This window comes from Nansenia antarctica (genome assembly GCF_963989245.1).
Source record: "Nansenia antarctica genome assembly, chromosome: 5".
NCBI classification, from domain to species: domain Eukaryota; kingdom Metazoa; phylum Chordata; class Actinopteri; order Argentiniformes; family Microstomatidae; genus Nansenia; species Nansenia antarctica.
In genome coordinates this window covers 69,104,781-69,120,828 of record NC_137690.1, presented here as the reverse complement: position 1 = coordinate 69,120,828, position 16,048 = coordinate 69,104,781, and the positions used below count along the sequence as shown (strand labels likewise).

General features: G+C 48.4%; 1 protein-coding gene across 1 annotated transcript in view; it reads right to left on the bottom strand.

Moving 5' to 3' along the window:
• The window catches only part of neo1a (neogenin 1a), a gene marked incomplete at both ends in the record, with an annotated part of 183,924 nt that overhangs the window by 5,690 nt on the left and 162,186 nt on the right, over positions 1 to 16,048 (bottom strand). Inside the window, 7 exons of the mRNA XM_080531889.1 lie at positions 103 to 241; positions 996 to 1,064; positions 1,354 to 1,386; positions 2,854 to 3,048; positions 3,422 to 3,529; positions 4,002 to 4,140; positions 7,355 to 7,587. Coding sequence (XP_080388015.1) covers positions 103 to 241; positions 996 to 1,064; positions 1,354 to 1,386; positions 2,854 to 3,048; positions 3,422 to 3,529; positions 4,002 to 4,140; positions 7,355 to 7,587 — 916 coding nt within the window. The remainder of the gene's footprint in view (positions 1 to 102; positions 242 to 995; positions 1,065 to 1,353; positions 1,387 to 2,853; positions 3,049 to 3,421; positions 3,530 to 4,001; positions 4,141 to 7,354; positions 7,588 to 16,048) is intronic.

Genomic DNA, 16,048 nt, shown 5'->3' with positions numbered 1-16,048 from the left:
CTGGTGGAGGTAGAGATCAGCATGGAATAATGCATGGAAAAGGGAATCCCCATCCCCGGTCCCCATGGTGTGTCAGTGTGTCAGTGTGTCAGTGTAGCTCACTTCTTCTGGTGGGAGGTGGTGCGTCGCGTACAGAGGAAGGCCCCCACCACCACCACGATGATGGTGAACGCCCCCACGGAGATGATGATGATGATGACCAGGATGTGGCTCTCCCCGCTGCCCGTCATCCCCGGTTTACCTGCAGTCACAAAACCCAGAGAGGGACGTTGGTTGTTGTAGTTTTATATCAAATATGCTGAGAATTAAAGTCTGTCTCTCTACATTCTGGGAAATTGAGCAATCATGGAGCACACCCCCCCCTTTCCCTTCCTGGACAGAGGTGCCAATTCTGTGTTGCAGTTAACAGTTGTTCCTGTGGACAGTGCCAATAACTTGTTGCAATCGCAGATTTGTATGATATGATTGGTTCCCAAGAATAGTGATCTCATGACCAAGGAAACTATAAATATGTGTCCCGCCCCATGTGGGGGGCTTGTTTTGACTGTAACTTTGCTTAATAAAAAAACGTTGCTTTTTTAAAAAATGTTTTTTTAAAGGCATGGAAAAATTGCATGGCAATTCAGTTTTTGGATTCTGAATTGTATTGTGAAAACGTGAAAACTCAAAAGTCTGGCAAATTGAAGTTGTGGTCAACAAATCACAAGCATTTCGTGAGCTAGGTGGAATGGGTACTGCTGTGCCTCACGAGTAGGGCTTTCACACCGGCAGTTCCGAACGCCGGTTCGCGTTCACGTTCGGAAACCTCCGAACGTTGGCGCTGTCTGGCGAACGATACACTGGTATGAACGCGGGCTCGTTCGCCAGACAGCGCCAACGTTCGGAGGTTTCCGAACGCGAACGCGAACCGGCGTTCGGAACTGCCGGTGTGAAAGCCCTATAACGGTTCTGTGGTGCTGGACTGGGCCTAAGAGCAGAGTAAAAGTGTACATTACCGACTGGGGATCCAAAGTTGTGGTCGGGGGGCGGCTGGTGACTGCCTGGTTTGATCGGTAAATTAGAGGCTGAGGGGAAAAAGACCACAAAAGAAACGGCGAAACATATAAGCCTTTTAGTTCAATTAACTGACGACCGCAGGGTTAACCTTTGAATTAAAACAGAAAGTCCGTTCTCAAGGAACCAGACAAGATCAATGGGACTCTGGAGGGAGCTCTCGAACCCACCCCAGCGACCCCACATTTACCTCCTCGGAGCAGATCAAAGGTCAAATAAGATCAAGAAGAAACACAGGACAATCTGCAGCATAGTGTCAGTGTCATCGTTGGGAAGAGGAAGAAAGGGAAGGGGGATTACCTTGGTCGTTAGCCATTTTGTCAGAGGATTCAGCTAGAACAGCCAAAGGAGACAGTAGCCAGGGAGAGAAGATACAACAAAGCACACTGGTTAGAGGAGGAGAGGAGAGGAGAGGAGAGGAGAGGACAGGAGAGGAGTGGAGAGGAGGGGAGAGGAGAGGAGAGGAGAGGAGAGGAGGGGAGAGGAGAGGAGAGGAGAGGAGTGGAGAGGAGAGTGAGAGTGAGAGGAGAGGAGAGGAGAGGAGTGGAGTGGAGTGGAGTGGAGAGGAGAGGAGAGGAAAGGAGAGGAGAGGAGAGGAGAGGAGAGGAGAGGAGAGGAGGGGAGAGGAGAGGAGAGGAGAGGAGAGGAGAGGAGTGGAGTGGAGAGTGAGAGGAGAGGAGAGGAGAGGAGAGGACAGGAGAGGAGTGGAGAGGAGAGTGAGAGTGAGAGGAGAGGAGAGGAGTGGAGTGGAGTGGAGTGGAGAGGAGAGGAGAGGAAAGGAGAGGAGAGGAGAGGAGAGGAGAGGAGAGGAGAGGAGGGGAGTGGAGTGGAGAGGAGAGGAGAGGAAAGGAGAGGAGAGGAGAGGAGAGGAGAGGAGAGGAGGGGAGAGGAGAGGAGAGGAGAGGAGAGGAGTGGAGAGGAGTGGAGAGTGAGAGGAGAGGAGAGTGAGAAGAGTGGAGAGGAGAGGAGAGGAGAGGAGAAGAAAAAAGAAGGAGAGGAGAGTGAGAGGAGAGTGAGAGAAGAGGAGAGGAGAGAGAGACTGTGAGGAAGGGATCTGGCTTGACAAGGTGGGGCAGGTGTGTGTGAGCACCAATAAGTGAGGGGGTTAGGAAAGGGAACAGTAGAGCCAGGAGAGGGAGAGAGAGAGAGAGAGTGGCAGGGAGGAGAGCGTGAGAGATAGTAGTAGAAATGGGGGTGCATTGTAGGTTTCGGCCCAACAGAATGTTATGGCAAGCATCTACAGAGAAAGCATTGAAATTGCAGCCCACTACCGGCGAAGGGAAAAGACTGCCACCAACATGATTAGAAGCCACGCTAATGGACCTATCGCTAAGCCACGCCCCCTTTGAAAACTCAGACAAACAAACAACGCTTCGCGGACAGTGACTGACTGACCGACCGTGACTGGATGACTCTCAATGACTTACAATGGCGGGAGTTGGCAAATTTCTGATTTCTGATTTACCACAGCAAGTAATAGACATGTTTTTTTTAAAGATGACAAGAATATTTAATCAAGAAGCTTTTCACCATCAGATATTAGCGAGTTGTTTGTCTGAGTTTTCTGCCTGTAGTGACTTTTGCTGTGATATGATTGGACAATTTCTATTTTGGGGTGTGGCTTAGCGATAGGTTTGACATTCCTACCCCTTCATGCTTACGACAACAACGACTGAACAACAGACAACAGAACAGAGGCATGGAGTAAAAACCATTCCCATATCCGGCCTATTTCTATGAGCCCCAAACCCATTCTGGGGGGTCTTCTATGTCCGTATTCAGTCCCTATTGCCGACTTACTCTTGGGCGTCCTGAAGTGCACGGCCTCAGACATGGGTCCCATGCCCTTGATGTTGCGGGCCTGGATCTTGAAGTAGTAGGTGGTGTCCAGGGTGAGCTCCTGGATCTGGTGGGTCAGCCGGTTCCCCACCACCGGCTCTATCACCCAGTCATGCACCTCCGCATTCACGTCAGTACTGTAGTAGATGATGTAGCCTACGGGAGGGAGGGGAGGGAGAGAGAGAGGGGGAGGGAGGGAGGGGGAGGGAGGATGAGTGTGTGTCTGGTGTTTGTGTGGCTGTGGGTGCGTGTCCGTCCGTCCGTCCGTCTGTCTATGTGTCTATCTGTGTGTGTGTGTGTGTGTCTGTCCATCCATCCATCCCTCTGTCTGTGCGTCTGTGTGTATGTCCATCTCTCTGTCCGTGTGTCCGTGTGTGTCTGTCTGTCTGTTTCTCTGTCTGTCTGTCTGTCTGTCTCTCTATCTGTCTCTCTATCTGTCTGTCTGTCTGTCTGTCTGTCTCTCTAACTGTCGGTCTGTCCATCCGTCCATCCGCCTGTCTTGTTGATAGAAGACAAACGCGCATCTCACCTGTGATCTTGCCGTTGGCCTCAGAGGGGGGTTGCCAGTTGACGATGATGGTCCGTGGCTTCATCTCCTTGCTCACCACGGTGACGTCTTTGGGGGAGGAGCTGGGGACTGTTCAGACAGAACATTCTGGTTCGTTTCCGCAACTTCAGGCTCATGGGAGAAACTCTCGACTCTTAACACTAGAACAGCCGTGCCTTTTTACCTACTAAAAGAGCCGCCTCGGGGGTCAAATCTTTACAATGCTGAGCTGCTATTTCCACACAACGACCACTAGCTGGCCGCATGTAAATTAGCCTGCTTCCTACACAGAAAACGGCAAAATAGCTTATCTATACTAGCTTATCCTGAGGTGATTTTGAAAATGTAAGGATACTGGGTGGAAAAGTCATGAAAGGAGGGTCCTGAAATGTGATCGAGTGCAAAGATATATTTTTTTTTTTTTACTCACAATGACCCCTCATGGCTGTTCTAGTGTTAAGGTCTAAAGATGGTTCCGGTTTATTTTCACTAGCTATTACAATGAAAGTGTGTGAGTGTGTGTGTTGTGGGGGAGGGGGGACGGGGGACAGGGGGGTCTTACTGGTCTCAATGGTGGTTCCCTGGGCGGTCATGCTCCAGGTGCTGAGCCTCCGCCCCTTGGTCACCATGACAGAGAACTCATACAGAGTGTTGGGCTTCAGCCCCGTGACCATGAAACTCAGGTTGGTGGTGTTGGCCGTCTAGAAACACACACACACAGACACACACACACACACACACACACACACACACACACACACAGACACAGACACACAGACACACAGACACACAGACACACACACACACACACACACACACACACACACACACACACACACACACACACACACACACACACCCAGGGAAAACAGTTAATATCAGAAAGTGCAGTACACAGTTTGACCACCGAGTGACACTCCAGGCTCAAGAAACTCAGAGTGTGTTAAAAGGCTAACTACCATGTCATACACCACAAAGACTAGAAAGACACTTTATTCCCCAAATGTCCTGAAACTACAAACAATGTATTGAAAAGACTCATGTGAGACCAGAGGAATGCCATGTCTGAATGAAGATGAGAGGACCTCACAATAAGACGGCTATGGAGAATAAATCTCAGTCTGAACACTCTGGATTACTAGCTTTCATTTTATAAGCCTATTTCATCATCTTACTGTGGTAAATATGACTGGATATATGTCAGCGATACAGACGCAAAACCCCCCCTAGCTCTGTGTGATGTATAGCGGAGCGTTCTCTCTCCGGGTGATTCTACAACATTGCGTGCTAAAGAAGACAAACAGTTGTCATCGGGGATGTCAGGGAGAGGGCAACGAGACGATTTGTTCTCGTAGAAGAAAGCGGTGTGTTTAATAATGTACATGCTTGTCTAGCCTGTCGACTGCGGGGGGAGCGGGAGAGCAGGACTGACGGTCGAGGGGCCGCTGACACGTCTTCTCTCAGCCTGATTCCATCGCGTTCGGACTACCAAACAAACACAGGCTGATGTTGTATTGTGTTGCTATTGTATCGTGTGTGTGTGTGTGTGTGTGTGTGTGTGTGTGTGCGCACGTGAAACTTGAAAACTTGAAAACTAAAGCGGGGCTGCTTACTCTACAGATCACCTTGAGTTACTGTTGACGAAGCAACACCTGTGATTATGAACTGGTCTCTGGGCAAAAGCATCAACGTTTGCCCCAATCTATTGTCCCGGATAATCTACGTTGTGACGTACGAACCGTAGCGTACGAACCGTAGCCTTTTAGCGTCTCCTTGTGTTTTTGAACGACATCCCTTTGGGTCAGGTGACGGCTTTAGAGTGTGTCTGACGCGTTCGACCGCTGAATCGCAATAATCAAGTGTGTGTTGAGCATATCAAGGATGACGTGGGTTGTGTACCATGGGTATTGGCGGTGTGTGTGTGTGTATGTGTGTGTGTGTGTGTCTATTGTGTGTGTGTTCAGAATGCACCGTCAGGTTTCTCCCCCCCCCTCCCTCAGCTCTCAGTTTGTCTTGTCCTTGTTGAATTATGTATGAGGAAACGCAGCCCTTTATCTGGGTTCTGCTCGCTGGTAATGCGTATGCGCACACACACACACGCGCATCCGCGCACAAACAACACACACACACACACACGCGCGTCCGCGCACACACACACTCACACACACTCACACAAAAACACACAAACACACTCACACACACACGTGCACGCACACGCTCTCACACACACACACACACACACACACACACACACACACACACACACACATGCTCTCACACACACACACACGAATATAAACACATGCACGCACACACACACAAATATAAACACATGCACGTACACACTCACACACACACGCACGCACACACACTCACACACCTTATGCTGGGAGATGGGTAATGATCTTAATTGAGCTATGGTTGGATGCTGAAAGCTGAGAAGCTGAATCTCTCTCAGGTTGAGGGGTTTGGCTCACAGCGATCGTGTTCCTACCGTCCTCCTCTCCCACTAAATCATCTTCACACGACGCCGGCATCATACGTGTCCTCTAACTGAGGACAATGTATTCCAGAGCATTTAATTTTAGATAGCACATATAAAGTCTCCCTACAAGCCTTGGCTGGTTGGATGCACTCAAGTCATTGTACGGTAGGCATACGGTGACAGATTCGACCCGCAAGCACGTAGCGAATGGTAAATGGACTGCGCTTATTATATAGAGCCTTATTCCAAAGCGCTTTACAACGGCCTGTCATTCACCCTTTCACACACCGATGGCGGCAAACTACCGTGCAAGGCGCCGGCCCGGTCGTCGGGAGCAATTTGGGGGTTCGGCGTGTTGTCCAAGGACATCTCGACACGAACCGGCCGACCTTGCGATCATTAGACGCCGGCTCTACCTGGTGAGCCGCAGCAGACCCTGATAGCATTGTGATGCAGCTCTACCAACCTCGTGACTTCATCTAGCGCCTTTCGACCTCTGACAGAGTTCACGTCTCTGTGTCGCAGCATTCTAAGAGAGAAGATTGAGAATTGACCTGCGAGGCGTTTGAAGCCGATGATAGGTGGGATTATCCTGCAGTGCCCACTTGACCTTGTGATTGGTGGGATTACCAGGCGTTCATTTGTAAGCCAATAGAAGGCCGCCAAGGAGTTGTAGACATTGATGTGATTGAGGTTGAAGCTATCCTGTCTGACGTTGTGTTTCTGGGCTGCTTGGAATGGCTGTTGCTCATGTTTGATGTCCTGTAATACAGGTGCACTGTACTCCACACTGTAGGTAGCCTCCAAAAAATAAAATGAACATTAAATTGAATTTGAAAAAAAGATAATAAGAAAATGATCAAATAAATACTAATCTTTCCTTTTTCTAGCATTGTGATTGCCAATGGCACCTGATCCCACCATCGTTTTCTGCGCTTATGATGACTGATGTATATGATTCACTTGCTTTAGACAAATGTACTTTGTAAGTCGCTTTCGATAAAAGTGTCTACGGTACTAAATGTATAAGAAATGTCCCAAAATAAATCAAAATGTTGTTATGAAGTGAAGTGAATGGACCTATCGCTAAGCCACGCCCCAAAATAGAAATTGTCCAATCATATCACAGCAAAAGTCACTACAGGCAGAAAACTCGGACAAACAATTCGCTAATATCTGATGGTGAAAAGCTTCTAGACAAATTATTCTTGTCATCTTTAAAAAACATGTCTATTACTTGCTGTGGTAAATCAGAAATGTTAACTCCCGCCATTGTAAGTCATTGAATGTCATTCAGTCACGGTCGGTCAGTCAGTCACTGTCAGTGAAGAATTGTTTATTTGTCCGAGTTTTCAAAGGGGGCGTGGCTTAGCGATAGGTCCATTGAGTTGAGGTGAACGTGGGCTGGTATGTGTGGTGGTGAGCGGTACCTTGAGCTTGGTGTTGGCGGGGATGTTGGTCTTCCAGCGGACGGTGTAGTAGCGGGCGTCGGTGATCTTCTGGTTCTTGGGCAGCGAGTTGTCGGCCCAGGTGACCTTGATGGTGTCGTGGCTGAGCACGGACGCCTGCACGCCCACCGGAGGCAGCATGGGGGTGGGGTCTGGTACTGGGGTGTACGGGGCATGGAAGAGTTCGTAGAGATCAACATCGGAGTCTATGGGGTCTGCGAGCAGTTACACACAAGGTTTTAAGGAGAAAAAAAATAAAATAAAAAAGGAAAAAAAGAGAATGTGGCGAGGTGGATCGAAAGCAAGCAAGATCGGTCAAAACAAATCGGTTGGGAAGGGAGACGAGGACCACAGGGAGACGAGGCGGAAGCGACGACATATGTTAATAATGGGTTAACATGAGGAGGAGGATGGGGGAGGGAGGGGGGTGAGGGAGGAAGAGGAAGAAAGAGGGGTGCAACATGGTCGGGAGTGGGAAAGGGTGAAGAGGAAAAAGAGAGAATATTCTATTAGATCAACAGACAAACTACAATCTACTATATACCCAAAACACTACATTTCTCTACAGAACATTGCTTCTGAACAAAGGGGGGGATGCTTCTAGAAGGTTTCTATATCACAGTCAACTACATCCAGTGGAGAGAGAGAGAGTAGAGGACAGTAGTAGTAAACCATTCAAAGGAACACTATAGCTAGAAGGAAAGTGCTCCAGGACAACCATGTTCTAGGGAAATCAAGTATTCAGAACATGTTCGGTCCCCATGCTCGAGGAAAGAAAAATTCTAGAAGAAGACAATAAGAACTACATAGCAATACATCAAGACCAGGAGTAAAAAAAGGTACTGAATCAACAGCAAAAAAACAAAACAGCAGCAGGACTGAATCTTGGAACCTTCATCCAGATCTCATAGAGGAGAGAGCAGCCTTGGTAGCAGCACATAATACCATAGTCACTTAGTGCGCTGCACACACCTTTTCAAAGGAGGAAAGCTGTTATGTCAAATGATATAACATAAAGAACATCCCTGAATACGAAACATAAATGCAGGCCCTTTGTGTGGGCAGCTTTTTCCTGTGCGTGTGCTAGGGATGAATAACAACCAGGGTGTAGTAGAGTGTGTGTGCTGTATAAGGGACTGTATAGGGACCCAGGTGGAAGAACACACAGTCCTTGGGAGAAACACGAGGCTTGGAGGACGGAAGGGCCGAGGAGGGTCAGGGACAAGGAGCCCGACGCCGTGGCTGTGCGTCACGCGGCACCACAAACACGTGGTCACCACTCATCTACACTTCAGTCAGAAAGGTGGGCTCCTCTCCTTGCATTTCAGAAACATATTTGTTCTATTATTATGATATTCAACCAGTGCCTCGATAAAAGTTTCCAAGTTTCCCAAATGTCTAAGGAAAAAAGACGAGTATCTAGGTCAGCTCATCCTCAACATATAAGTGTGTGTGTGTGTATATGTGTGTGTGTCTGTCTGTCTGTGTGTGTGTTTGTGTGTGGAGGGTGGTTGTGAGTGCACCCACGAGTATTCAAACATCAGACTGCATTGGTGGACTTTGTTTCGGCTTTGAGAGGGAAAGTTTGGATCTAACAGAGGGGCTGCCAAAGCCACAGCAGGGGTGTGTGGGTGACTGTGTGTGTGTTTGTGTGCGTGTGTGTGTGTGTTTGTATGTGTGTGTGTGTGTGTGTGTTTCGGATCGGCCCCCCTGCAGCCATGTTGATGCCATTTCATGTCATCCGGCATCCCGCCTCTGCACAGCAGTGCATGGTGGGTAAGCAGAGTGCAGAGTACAGACAAACTGGCTGATCAAGGCGGAGGCGGAGGGAGTGAGGGTGGGGGGGGGGGGGGGGGCGGGCTGAGAGAAGACATGGAGTACAGCCCCCGTAGATGTCCCTGGAGCAGAGTGAGAGGCTCTGATCTGATTAACTCTGTCACGTTCGCCAGACTTTATGTGAACTAAAAGTATAAAAAACGTAACTCGCTGGCAGTGTTTTCAAACGTATACACTTATTGTGCCGAGACATTTACGACTATACGCTATGACTTTCGACTTTTGTTGCAGGTATTTGATGCTGTCAAACATCTCGTTTTAATTTAAGTGATAATGCCCGAGAGGGGCGTGATTTATCGTCAACATTGTCACGGTTACGGGAGGGGGGGAGTAGTTAGTCATGAGGCATAGAAGAGTGCCGGTAAACCTCTCTCTACCGAGTGACAATATTGAGGATAAAGGACGACGTGGCGGGCTTTACTGCTTGTATACAACGGTTACACGACGAATCCGAAAGATTGTGACAAGAAAAACATTGCTTGAAATATTTATATGCTGAGAGATGGCGGTTGGTTTCTGCCCCGCGCTCAGATTTATAGTGCCAAAAACGTCGTCAAGGGAATGCGATGCGCATCTACTGCGGTGTAGGAGACTAGTATCCCAACAGGTTTCGCCGTGACACGTTCGTCGTTATTAAATCACAGCTTTGAACGCAGCACTGCCAATCGCAGTGCTTCTTTGCGTCAACCCATTGTAGATATATCCAGTACTCAAGTTGTAAAAGAAAATCAGGGGGGATGGTGGATTTTATCATATGGGGACAATTTTACCCTCCCCACAGCATCAGTGTCTTCAGCGTCAGTGACTTCAGTGTCAGTGACTCTGTAAAAATGTCATTGCATGTGTGCGTGCACCCCCCCCCCCCTCGCCCACAGTATTTTACTCAATATGCGCAAAACTAAATGTTGTAATAGCAGTAATACCACGTACATTGATAAAATGACATAAGGGATGGAAAGGGGGGGATGGCAGTTTTAGAAGGGGGATGATTTTGACTTCAGGGGGGATGCCATTACCCCTCATCCCCCCTCAACTCGAGTACTGGATATATCATGGTTTGAGCACGACCGTGCGGTCGAAGGCCCCCGCGGTATCGCTGAGACAGACAGTAGCAAACCCTCAAGTGTGTTATTGCGTCTGTACAACAGCTTCACACCGACAGCAAGAATGATGACAATAATCATAAGACAATAAGTGTCCTGGAGCTGCTTTTCATGAGAGTTTTAGGAGGAGGGCAGAAACCGATACTGTACTGTCCAGTTAGGATGGGGTGTTTCAGTGTACATATTTTAGCCTATAAAATAGGACAAATGTGAAATGTTATTTTAAATGGTATTTGAATAATTCTTAGTTATTATTAATTATTGATTATTAGATATTAGTAACATTATTTTGAGTTATGCCTCATAACTGCGTGGGAATTGTTTGATTATATAGATCCGTTATGCGTAGGGATATTGGGGGCTGTGATTAGGTGCTTAAATAGTGGGAGACCGTGCGTAGGGGTTCATTGTGTGATGCCAGGACTCGAGGGATGCCACGGTTAGTGTTTGATGCGTGCTTTGTGTAACATTTATATGCTTTGTTTTAGTCTTTGAATGTGTCAGAGCTGTGTATTCATGTATGTTTTTGTTGTCTGCATTCGCAGGTTTTACAATCTATTCAATTTTCATAAAGAATAAGAAAAACGAGTTGAATGGTATCCGTGTCCCTCAGTCCAGCCTTTCTGTCGGCGTTAGTAGACAGAACAATTGTAAAACCTACGGCCCGGGCATCAAAGAAATATCTTTGAAAAGATTCCCGAGGTGGTGGAGAAGTAAATTGACAGCCACATTCAGAGAGGAGTTCTCCGCGGGACGAATACAAGCGTCGAGGGAACTCGGAAAAGTGACTGCAATTAACCGGAGCTAGCTAGCCAGGTGTGCTGTCTGAGGCGTGTCTGTGCAGAGCCTACTGGACATGAGACAGTGTCGGCAGCGCGAGACAGCGAGAGAGGACAGCAAGACCAGGAAAGCGGTCGGGTAAGCAACAGCACTGACCAGCGAACTAATTCAAGCTGGATGTTTATAGAGACTTGCCTTGCTAGCCAGAGTAATTAACGTGGGACTGACTGTGTCTGCTAAAGTGGCTAACCGGCGGAGTGATATATCCAAACTGTGAAAGGAGGAGGAGCCCTAGTGCGTCGCAGCAACCAGGAAGTAAATATACGCAGAAGATCCGGAGTTTCAAAATAAGAGTCCCATTTATTCTTGAAGTAACCAGGAAGTTAAAATACACAGAAGATCCGGAGTTTCAAAATAAGAGTCCCATTTATTCTGGCAGTAAATAAATGTCAGTTTTGACTGTAAAACGTCACAGTTGAATAAAACGAAAATAAAAACACTAAGTGAGCAGTTTGAAGGGACTTTAACATTAAACATTAAACATTGATAGCCTGTGAAAAGAAATAGGAAAATGGCTGAAGAGGACCAGTCCGTAGCTCAACTGAAAAAAGAGAGAAATTCAGCTAAATCCAACTTTAACCAAAAATCTGCCTTCATGCTCCGCGTTACACCCTCCATGGTCGAGAGCGAATTAAAGGTCCAGTGGCAGGCTTTCTCTAATGAAGCTGAGAAGCTCCTGGAAGCCAATAGTAGCTATGAAGAGGGTCTGCTTGCAGAAGCGGAAGAGGACCCCACCAAACTATCTGAACAACAGACGAGAGACATCGATAAGGTGAGCAATGACTGCATGACTAAATTGTCGAAGGTTGGCGATCTCGTAAAACTCCATCTGTGGTCAAGATACGGTGAAAGAAGAGTGTTGTTCGCGATCAGGGAGGCTGAACGAGCTAAAGAAGAGACAGAAGAGGTCCCATTGGGCCAGCTAGACCATGACTGCCATGAGAGACAAGTGCACCATTTAGAGGAGCTCACTACAGGAGCAGAGAAAGAGCTCTCTGTCTGGAGAGACTGGGCCCCTGTCGCTGCTATAGAAGACGTGGAGGGACGGCTGCATCATTTAATGTCCTCAAAGAACAAGCTCAGGCGAGATAGAGACGCCGAGATAGGAAAAGCTCGAAAGGCAACTGAGGAAGAAGACCGCGCCCGCCGCAAAACAGCGGAAGGAGAGCGCCAGAAGGCTGAAGAGGAAGAACGCGCCAGGCGCGCCCAGCTTATCCTGGCTCAACAGGCGGAGACTGAAGCACGGGCAGAGCTTGTTAAAGCCCAGCAAAAAGCGTTGGAGGAGACTGAGGGAGCAGGCGCACGGGGTGGAAATGCAGCTACGAGAGGCATTCCAAAAGTGAGGCTGAAGCCGACAAGTCTCCCGACGTTTAGAGGTAGCATTCGGGAATACTACCGCTGGAGGAAGGATTGGGAAAGCCTACAGCAACAAGGCGATCCCTCCGGGTCTCCGGAAGTCAAGAAGTTTCAACTTCTGGAAAGTATAGAGGAGACCATAGTGAAGGATCTCAGGCTCGCGAGCCACAATACTGCCGAAGATGTCTTCAGGGTGCTAGAGAATCGTTTCGGAAACAATGCAATCACCAACCTGATCGTAGCAGAGCTGCAGAAGATTTCTCCAGTCAAAGAGCACCAATTCAGGAAGGTGATTGATCTGATCCGAATCACAGAGAAAGCTCTAGCAGACCTTAAAGATCTTGACAATGAAGTAGCCATCAAAAACCCTCTGGTGACTGGAGCCATTGAAAACAAACTGCCACTCACTTTGAAAAAAGAGTGGCTTACTTTCAAACAAGACCCCCGAAATGGTTTCCAGCCGGAGAGATACTTTGACACCTTCCTGGACTTCCTACAAAAGCAGGAAAGCATCCTCGAACAGTTGGAGCAGATGGAGATCACGGAGATCCCAGAGAAGAATACTGGGAAGAAGTTTGCTTTCACTAGAGCCACTGAGAGAGGCAGCGCTGATGACAATTGTGTTCTGTGCGAAGATAAACACAGAAGTAGGCTGTTCACCTGTAAGAAGTTCAGAGGCCTCGACTTGGCAGCAAGAAAGGCCGCGGTGAAGAAGTCTAGAGCCTGCCGGCTGTGCCTTTCATCACATGGCGCTGACGGAGAGTGTAACCTTAAATTCCTCTGCACCAAGAGAGGCTGCAAAGAAGGAGAGTCGTCAGACCACCATTACCTTCTCTGCCCCAGTAGAGACAGTAAGAAGGATGGTGGGGAAAAGAGAGAAACTCCAAGTAGCGGCGGTGAACGTGCAAGGAGTTTGACCGTTGAACAGGAAGAGGTCTTGTCCCAACTCGCTCCAGAGATTGAGAGAAAAGTCAGGAGAGCCTTCACGAATAAGACAGCAGTTACGAGCTGCACTGAAGCAAAATCCGGGAAGCTCCTGGAACCCTGTGGAAGCCTGTGGAACCCTGTGGAAGCCTGTGAACCCAAATGCGGGGGATGTCGTTGTGGAGCGTGCCAGCCGGGTGAAAAAGAGATGACCCTGGCGGAAGAAAAGGAGCTGGAGAGGATAAAGGAGGGTCTGTCCTATGTCGCCAGCGATCACCACAGCGATGCTCCACATTGGGATGCTAGTTACCCTTGGACAGAGGATCCATCCAGTCTACCGAACAACAGAGGAGCTGTGATGGCAACATTCCTAAGAACGGAGAAACGCCTCCTGAAACAGCCGGAGTGGCGAACTGCCTACGGAGAGCAGGTTCACGAGATGGTAAGGAGGGGCGCAGCAGTAAGGCTCACACCAGAGAAGATTCAAGAGTGGAAAGGTCCGGTTTGGTGCGAGAGCCACCTGGTTGCACCCAATCCCCATTCTGTGACAACACCGGTCCGGTTAGTGTGGAACAGTAGCCAATCATACAAAGGTGTCAGCATGAACGACCTTCTGTTAAAGGGGCCAGACGTGTTGAACCCCATCAGGGCTGTGCTCCTGCGGTTTCGGACTGGCGAGCATGCGGCCCTGGGCGACATCACCAAAATGTACAACTCTATGTGGCTGAAGGACCGAGAGATACACCTGCACAGGGTCCTTTGGAGAGACGATCCTGAAGAGGACGTCGGGGAGTACGCCATCACGAGGGAGAACATTGGAGACCGTCCTGCTGGTTGCATTGCTCAACTAGCAATGAGGGAGACAGCAGGGCTACCTCAGTTCATTGAAAGGGAGGAAGAGCATCGTGTCTTGGAGAAAGACAGCTACGTCGACGACATCTCGACTTCCCATGATGATCTGAAGATGCTCGACACCATCACGAGTGGAGTGGAGGAGATCTTGAGCGCTGGAGGGTTCTTTCTAAAGCCGTGGGTCCGGTCTGGCCAAGGTGGGAGGAGAAAGGACGACGCCAGAACCTGTGGAGGGGAGAGGCCTGGAGCGACATCCAAAACCCTGGTGCTACCAAATCAGCTGAAAGACGAGGAAAATAAGGCCCTTGGCATTGGGTATCTCGTGAATTCCGACCAGCTCTACATGATGACATCAGTAAACTTCTCCAAGAGAAAAGGAAAGATGAGGACAGGCCTCAACCTCAAGGTAGAAGAAGTCCGGGAGAATACACCCAACGGCTTGTCGAGGAGAGAGCTGCTGAGCCAAGTGGCTGCTCTATACGATCCAATTGGCCTGGTGTCCCCGGCCAAACAAAAAGGAAACATCCTTGTGAGAAGAGCCTTCCAAGAGGCAGGAGGCAGGAGCTCAGCCAAGGAAACGTGGGACCCTGGGAAGACAGGGTCTCCAACCGAGTGGTCGTGGATCCCCGGTGAGTGCAATGTGGCCGACATCAGCACAAGAGGAGCAGTTCCTGAAAAACTGAGCGAAGATTCTCTGTGGCAGAATGGACCTGGATTCCTGGAGAAGCCTTTTGAGGAGTGGCCTGTGAAATCAGCGGCAGAAGTGGCAGCTGATGCTCGAGAAAGTGTGAACAAGCTCAAACGGAAGGCCTTCTCAGGAGCACTCACCAGGGCCCTGCCTCTCCAGGAGGAGCCAAAACAAGAGAAAAGAAAGGCTCTGGCAAGCTGCACGGGGTCGTCCTCCACCGGGATGTCAGGAGGATGGTTGTTCTCCTCCCCATTGAGGAACAAGGGACATTGGTAGCCTCCCTAGACTAGTAGCTAGTTCGGCTAGGTGGGAGGTGTACTGTCCAGTTAGGATGGGGTGTTTCAGTGTACATATTTTAGCCTATAAAATAGGACAAATGTGAAATGTTATTTTAAATGGTATTTGAATAATTCTTAGTTATTATTAATTATTGATTATTAGATATTAGTAACATTATTTTGAGTTATGCCTCATAACTGCGTGGGAATTGTTTGATTATATAGATCCGTTATGCGTAGGGATATTGGGGGCTGTGATTAGGTGCTTAAATAGTGGGAGACCGTGCGTAGGGGTTCATTGTGTGATGCCAGGACTCGAGGGATGCCACGGTTAGTGTTTGATGCGTGCTTTGTGTAACATTTATATGCTTTGTTTTAGTCTTTGAATGTGTCAGAGCTGTGTATTCATGTATGTTTTTGTTGTCTGCATTCGCAGGTTTTACAATCTATTCAATTTTCATAAAGAATAAGAAAAACGAGTTGAATGGTATCCGTGTCCCTCAGTCCAGCCTTTCTGTCGGCGTTAGTAGACAGAACAGATACTATCTATCAGCGTTATTAGGGATACAGGATCGTTACCAGTTCGTAAACGCCCAGTAAGGAGCAGTAAGGACAGTTAACGTTGAAGTAATACAGCTACAAAGGTAAACAAACAAGAAGAAGAATCGATCTCCAAAATGTATTCAACTGTGTTCCTTGCCTGATCTTTAATTATAATATTTTCGCTGCTAATGAAATATAGACAATATCTTATTAACAGACTTTGTGCGACTGCACTTTTCATTGTAGAACTGGCTAG